We start from the raw sequence: 7,092 nt of genomic DNA, 5'->3' as shown, positions 1-7,092 counted from the left end.
ACTCCCTTGCTGCAGTTTAAAAGCGCATTGCTCTTGTTCTATTCATTAGAAGGCTAAGGTGAACCAAGTTTTCTCTCCTGCCTGATGACACCTTTTAGATACCATGAAAACTGCTATCGTGTGTCCCTCTCAGTCTTCTCTTTTTCCTAAACTAAATAAACCCAATTCTTTCAGCCTTCCCTTCATAAGGTCATGTTCTCAGACCTTTAATCACACTCTTGTGATGCTGAACTTCCCTCTGGACCTTTCAGTTTTTTCCAACAAATTTTCTTGAAGTGTCAGACATGCCGCAGACCTGGACACAATACTACTCCAGATATGGGGCCTACAAGCAGCGCACAGAGTAGAGCGAAGAATGACTTCTTGGTCTTGGTTTAGCAACACACCTTGTTAATGGCAGCCGCGATCACGTTGGCTTTTTTCTTACACAGAAGTATCGACACTGTTGACTCATATTTTAGCTGTGGTCCACTATGACCTAGATCCCTTTCTGCATACTCCTTGCTAAGACAGTCTCTTCCCATTCTGTATGTATAAACTGATCTGTTCTGGTCCTAAGTGAACATCTTTGGCATTTGTTTTATGAAACTTCATCTGTTTTACCTCAGACACATTTCTGGAGGTTTAGGTTGGACATTAGGAAAAAGTTCCTAACTGTCAGGGTGGTTAAACATTGGAATAAATTGCCTAGGGAGGTTGTGGAATCTCCATCTCTGGAGATATTTAAGAGTAGGTTAGATAAATGTCTATCAGGGATGGTCTAGACAGTATGTGGTCCTGGCAGAGGACTGGACTCGATGACCTCTCGAGGTCCCTTCCAGTCCTAGAGTCTATGAATCTAGAAATCCTCTCCCTCCAAGGAGACCATCCCCCTAACTCCCAACTCTCTCCCCAGGGCTCGGCTCCATGGCGCTGCGCCCTTGGGGAAGCCTCCAGCCTCCCTCACCATCCCTCAGCTCCCCACCGGCTCTCCTCTGCCCCCTGGGGGAGGAGCCACCCTCCCCTTTACCTGGGGGCTGCTTACGGGGCCATAGCCGCTGGAGGGTGTGGCTGGGAGCCCAGGGGACCCCAGGGACGAGCTGATGACGGGGAAGGGGGAGCCCAAACTGCTGATGGGTGAGTTGATGGAGGAGGTCATGGCCGAGCTGATCATGGAGGGGTGAAGTGGGGCCGAGAGCTCCGGTGGGGGTGATGAGCTCAGAGACGAACTGTCGGGGCTCCTGCAGTCTGGGGCGGAGAGAAGGGGATTAGCTCATCAGCACAGCGACCCCCAGTGCCTAGCAGGGGAAACGGGGCGGAGACGGGACATAACCAGTACACACTCTGGCAATGTGGCGCCCCTGAGCGCCCGGCTGGGAAGATGTTCCCCCCCGCCCCGCCTCCAGGGAAACGGGACAGCTGAGACAACATCCTTAATGCAGCATAGCACCCCCTGGTGCCCAGCTGGGGAGACAGGGCACAGCCAGGACATCCCCTTCCCCCTCCAGCAGTGTGGCACTCCTAGCTGGGGAGATGCGCCCCCACTTCCAAGGAGATGGGGGACGACTGGGATGACACTTTCCCCACAGCATGGTGCCCAGCTGGGGAGACAGGGCACCGAGGGCAGGGCCCCCAGTAACATGACACCCCCTGGGGTGACAAAGCACAGCCGGGACGCTCCCCCCGCAGTGTGTTGACCCCTGGGGAGATGGGGCACCAGGGGCAGGGCCCCCAGCAGCATGGCACCTCACCCTGGGGTTACTGCAGGTCAAAGTCTGCCAGATGTCTGCACTTCCCCCCCACACCCCCGCTATTGCACAAGAGTCCAGTGAGCACATGATCACCCTTCTCTGCCCATCACCCCGGCAACAGGCACCTTGGGGGAGGGAGGATCAGGAGTGGCCCCCGGAAATGGACCCTCTCCCAGTGAGGCACCCCCTTGCCCCAATCCCCCAGCACTGGGAATGGTCCCCCAACCTCATAACCCCCTTATTTCCCCTTCCACCTGCAATCCCTGTGCAGATCTCAGCCTACTAGTGTGAGGGGCAGGGTATGTGCTCTGGGGGACAGGTCTCCCTAGAATCCCAGAGAGGGACAGCCCACCCCAGCCAGGGGTCCCTGGAACACAGGACCCCCACGGTGGAGGAGAGGCCCCCGAGAAGGGCTTGCCTGGGCCCCACCCTACCCCCTACTTGCAACCTCCCAACCCCACCGTTATTCATGCTCCCCCCCGCCCCTCCAAACCTGCCTGACCTCACTGGCTGCTCACATGGAGCCTCTTCTCTGCCCCGAGCACCCCCCCACCCTCCTCTCCACCTGAGCACCCAGCACCCCCACCCTTCCACTCCACCCCCTGAGCGCCCAGCACACCCGCCATCCTCCTCTCCGCCCCGACACCCAGACACCCTCCCCACCGCGGCAGCCACCCCCTCAGCCCAGCCACCCCGCTGTTGTCGCTCTTTTCAAGATTTTTGATCCCTCCTCTTAAGGAACCAGCCCAAGAGCATTGGTTGAGCGCTGCCTCAACTCTCCTCTCCGCTCCTGAGCCACCCAGCACTCCGCGCACCCTCCTTCTCCACCCGCCTGAGCGTTCTAACGAGCACCCTCCCCCCCACCGGTCACCCATCCCCTCCAGCCCTAGCACCCCTCCTCTCCACCCCCTGAGCCACCCATAACCCCGCACCCCTCCTCCGCCTGAGCGCCCAGCCACACCCACACCTCTCTCCACCCCCTAAGCGCCCAGCCCACCCTCCCCCTCCAATCCCTAGCCCACCCCGCCTTCCTCTTCCACCCCCTGAGCCACCAGGGAACCCCCCACCCACCCTCCTCTCCGCCCCTAGAGCACCCAGCACATCCACACCCTCCTCTCCACCCGAGCGCCCAGACGCCCAGCAACCCCCCCACCCTCCTCTCCACCCCCCTGAGCGCCCACACCCTCCCATCGGCACCCACCCCCTCCATCCCTTAGCACCTCCCCTCCTCTCCACCCCTGAGCGCCCCAGCACCCTCCCCCGGGCACCCATCCCCTCCACCCCGAGCGCCCGCAGCAACCCCGACCCTCCCTGCCACCACCTGAGCGCCCATCACCCTCCCCCTGGAATACCCACCGGTCCTCCTATCACCTAGCCTACCCACCCTCCTCTCCACCCCCTGAGCGCCTAGCACCCTCCCCCCGGGCCACCCTAATCCCCCCTCGAGCACCCCCCACCTCCTTCTTCCACCCCGACACCAGCACCCGCCGGGCTCAGGCCCTACGCTACGTCGCCGGCCCTGCCTCTGCGCCCCCGGCCCCCCCGCCCAGGGCGAGGGCCCCCGCGGGGTGTCTCGCCCCCCCCGGCTCACCGCGGCCGCGGTCTCCCATCCCGGGGGTCCCCGCTCCGTGCCGGGGGGATCCGGGTCTCAGACCCCCCCGGGCTCCGGCCTGATCCGGGCTCCGCCACCGCCTCCTGCGGGAGCCGAGCGGACCCACACTGCACCGCGGCCGGGCCCAGCCGACCCAGCATGCCCCGCGCGGGGGCCTCCCCGGACCAGCATGCACCGCGGCCGGCCCCAGTATGCCCCGCGCGGGAAGGGGGATTCCGGCCCATAATGCACCGCGCGGGAAGGGGGAATTCGGCCCATAATGCACCGCGCGAAGGCTCTTTCAGCCCATAATGCACCAAGGCCGAGCCTATGAAAGAGCCCACAATGCACCATTGACAATCCACGAGAACCCGCCCCCTCCACCTTCCCGGCATGCAATGCTATAAACCATAGAGACGGGATTGGTTCCAAACAGTCACTGGGACGGTTCTATCTCATGGACACGGCTTTCCTCCACGCCACTTACACTACAGACGGGAGAACATCCCAAACTGTCCGCTTTGTTTGCTCCCAGACCAGTGGGGAGGTGAAAGTGCACCGCCCTAAACAAAGATGGCGACCCCTAGTCAGTCTTCAGCCCGCCCCGCACAAAGATGGCGCCCCCACGGTAATAGTCTAGGTAAGTCTCGCCACAGTCACCATCTTTGTGAGGGGCACTCGGACGGCCTCCTGGGGCCTCCATCTTTAAGAGGGGCGATATTAAGGGCCATGGTTGCCGCCATCTTTGTGAAGGGCACTGCCTGCTCGCGGGGGAGGGGTGGACGGGTCTGGGGATTGTTCCCGCGAGATTTTGGAGGGGGAGGAGCCTGGCTGCCACGTCGGGTCTGAGCCGGAGCTAACGGATTCCAGTGACGGTGAGACCCCCCCGGGGCATAGAGAGGGGGGAGGGGGCTAGAGGGGCCGCGTGCATGTGGGTTAGGGAGCTGGGAGGATGAGGGGCCATGGCCATAGAGAGGAAGGGGTGGGGGCTAGAGCGCCCCTTGGGGTGGGGGTCTGAGGGGCCCCGGGGTCCCAGAGACAAGCCCAGGCTGGACACGGCGGGCGGGTAGAAGGGCCTGGGGGGCTGCATGGCAGGTAGAGGAGCCACGTGGAGGTATAATGGCCATAGAGATGCCAGGCAAGAGGGGCCAGAAGGGCCGCACCAACCCTAGAGCCTGTGGGAAGCCCCGGGCTATAAATTCGTGGGTGGCAGAAGGAGCCACTGTGTGATCCTAGCCCTGGGCAAACAGGGTGGGCAGGGCCGTGTAGGGCCACGGCGCTGGGAAGGAGGGCACTGCGGGGTCATAGAGGTGGCAAAGAGTGCGTAGAGGGGACAGGGAAGGGCGTCTAGAGCCCTGGTTCTCAACCAGGGGTACACGTTCCCATGGGGGTGTGCGGGGTCTTCCAGGGGGGACATCAGCTCAGCTTGAGTCTTGCCTAGTTTTACAACAGGCTGCATGAAAAGCACCAGCCAAGTCAGTGCAGACTAAAATATCACACACCTGAGGAGAGAGCCAGCCATGATTCAGTAATGGTGGGCTGTGACGCCTGTAGTGTTATGTCTGGTTTTAGAAGCAGGTAGTTTTTAAATGAGGTGAAACTCGGGGTAGGCAAGACAAATCAGTCACCCGAAAGGGGTCCAGTTATCTGGAAAGGCTGAGAACTGCGGGTGTAGAGCGTGTATTACATGAGTCATAGTGATTGTGAGAAGGATCTTGCAGGGGTTCTTCGAGAGCAGCATTTCTCACTTTTTCTGATACCAGGGACCAGCTTGCTGCCTTCCAACCTGTGTCAGGGAGATCTCTGAGATGGCGCCGGTCCCCAGACCGGTCGTTGAGAAACACTGTTCTAGACCCTCCTCTTGTGATCCCTGTGACCCAGCAGCGCCGCTTTAGACACTCCTCTCCATCACTATGGCCCTGCAGTGCTAGATCTGTTCTGGTTAGTTATGGCCATGCAGTGCAGACTCTAGACTTTGCTGCACCACTGTGATTTTACACTGGCCTCTCTAGAATTTCTTCCACATTTCTGGCTGGAGAGAATGGGGACTAGAGGGGATATGTGAGTGTGACGGGGAAGATCATGCTCACACTCCTGCTTTCCAGCCGTGACAGCAGGATGGTGCTCCCTGGACGGACGCAGGGCAGAGCGGGACTCTATGGCCCAGTCGCCGCCATGATGGTCTGTGCAGCGCTGATACAGATTACTTCTTCACACGAGGATCTGCACCACAGGCATTCACACGAGGATCTGCACCACAGGCACAGCCATGCTGGGCACAGCCACGAGGATCTGTACCACGGGCACAGCCATTCTCACCACAGCCACTCGCACGGGGACTTCCACAGCCATGGGCGTTTGCACAAGGACTCCCACAGCCCCAGCGAGGCCGACTTTAGCCACCAGCCCAAGGAGGTCCATGTTCTGCACTCAGCTAAGGGGTCCCCGAGCCACCAGGAGTTGCCTGGGAAGGAGAGGCAGGACTTGGTCAAGCTATGGACACACGTGAGTTCCTGTGTTGAACGTGGAAGTGCTGCCTTGCACGTGCTTGCACTGGCATAACCCTCTGACAGTCTCTCTCCTCCCCACTCCCCGCAACCTCTGCAGGCCATCGGAGCCACCTTGCTGATCAGCGCCGCCCCCTACTTCATCCTCTTCCTCATCCCCGTGGAGTCAAACACTTCCCAGCACCAAGCCCTGCTCAGGCTGCTGCTCAGCTTTGCCTCGGGGGGACTCCTGGGGGATGCCTTCCTGCACCTCATCCCCCATGCTTTGGGTGAGCAGCACACAGATGGAATGGAACATGGGGCCTCTCCCCTCTCAGGGTCCCAGCTCCAATCTGGCCTGGGGCAGGGGGACTGGTTGGCTCAGGGGCGGGGAATGGGATACGGGGTGTTCCTCTCTGGGAGGTGCCTGGGATGCGGCCAGTCTGGCTCAGGAAGCAGGGAATGGGCCCTGGGACCTCTTCCCTCTTGGGGGTCTGGTCACTCATCTCTGCGCCTTTCCCTCCCCAGTGCCCCATTCCCACCACACGGAAGGCGGCCATGCCCATTCTCACTCCCCCACGGTGTCGGCTGGCCATGGTCACTCCCACCAAGGTGAGGCTGGGGGCAGTGGGTATGGGAGGGAAGGCTGGACAGACCAGGGAAAGGGGGCTGTGGATGGAGGTTTGTGTGGGGCAGCGTGAAGCGGGGCCCAGAAGGGCTAGGGTTTCTGCAGAGAGCTGGAGAGGCTCGTGTCTGTGGCTGGGCAGGGGATGGGGGTAATGGCTATAGGGGAGGTGTAATGGGGGGCAGGTTAGTGGGTTGGCACTCTTTCCACCCACCCCCAGGGCAGCATCCCAGGCAAGTGACAGCGATGGGGCTCTGGTTCTGGGAGAGGGCTGTACCGTGGTGGGGGAAGGGGGGCTGATAGTCTCTTTTACAGCCTGCTCCACATCATCTCTGCCCCCCAGGGCAGGATCACCAGCGGATGATGGCTGTGGGGCTCTGGGTACTGGCTGGCATTGTAGCCTTCCTGGTGGTGGAGAAGTTTGTGAGACACGTGAAAGGGGGACATGGCCATGGGCACAGCCACGGCGGACACAGCTATGGTATGTACCACATGGGAACCCCCACCATGGTTCCCCCAGCCATGGACACAGCTATGGTACGTACCACATGGAAACCCCCCTCCATGGTTCCCCTAGCCACAGGCACAGCCATGGTACGTACCACATGGGAACCCCCCTCCATGGTTCCCCCAGCCACGGGCACAGCCGGACACCCCCAC

The 7,092-nt window shown here is 61.0% G+C and overlaps 2 protein-coding genes across 5 annotated transcripts in view; one reads left to right on the top strand and one right to left on the bottom strand.

Moving 5' to 3' along the window:
* The window catches only part of RXRB (retinoid X receptor beta), a 12,255-nt gene extending 8,774 nt beyond the window's left edge, over positions 1-3,481 (bottom strand). The window contains exons 1-2 of one of the 2 annotated variants that reach the window (XM_032788390.2): positions 3,322-3,481; positions 1,010-1,227 (exon numbers count right to left, since the gene is read on the bottom strand). In XM_032788390.2, coding sequence (XP_032644281.1) covers positions 1,010-1,227; positions 3,322-3,340 — 237 coding nt within the window. In that variant the 5' untranslated portion in view covers positions 3,341-3,481. The remainder of the gene's footprint in view (positions 1-1,009; positions 1,228-3,321) is intronic. The other variant, XM_032788391.2, reaches the window with a different exon arrangement.
* Positions 3,482-4,112: 631 nt separating this feature from the next.
* Positions 4,113-7,092, top strand: part of SLC39A7 (solute carrier family 39 member 7) — an 8,156-nt gene continuing 5,176 nt past the window's right edge. For 2 of the 3 annotated variants that reach the window (XM_075071521.1, XM_032788388.2), the window contains exons 1-5: positions 4,113-4,196; positions 5,427-5,826; positions 5,929-6,097; positions 6,336-6,419; positions 6,776-6,913. In XM_075071521.1, coding sequence (XP_074927622.1) covers positions 5,440-5,826; positions 5,929-6,097; positions 6,336-6,419; positions 6,776-6,913 — 778 coding nt within the window. In that variant the 5' untranslated portion in view covers positions 4,113-4,196; positions 5,427-5,439. The remainder of the gene's footprint in view (positions 4,197-5,426; positions 5,827-5,928; positions 6,098-6,335; positions 6,420-6,775; positions 6,914-7,092) is intronic. The other variant, XM_075071520.1, reaches the window with a different exon arrangement.

Source organism: Chelonoidis abingdonii, chromosome 12 (assembly GCF_003597395.2).
Source record: "Chelonoidis abingdonii isolate Lonesome George chromosome 12, CheloAbing_2.0, whole genome shotgun sequence".
Classification (NCBI taxonomy): Eukaryota; Metazoa; Chordata; order Testudines; family Testudinidae; genus Chelonoidis; species Chelonoidis abingdonii.
This window is presented reverse-complemented; position numbering and strand designations above follow the sequence as displayed.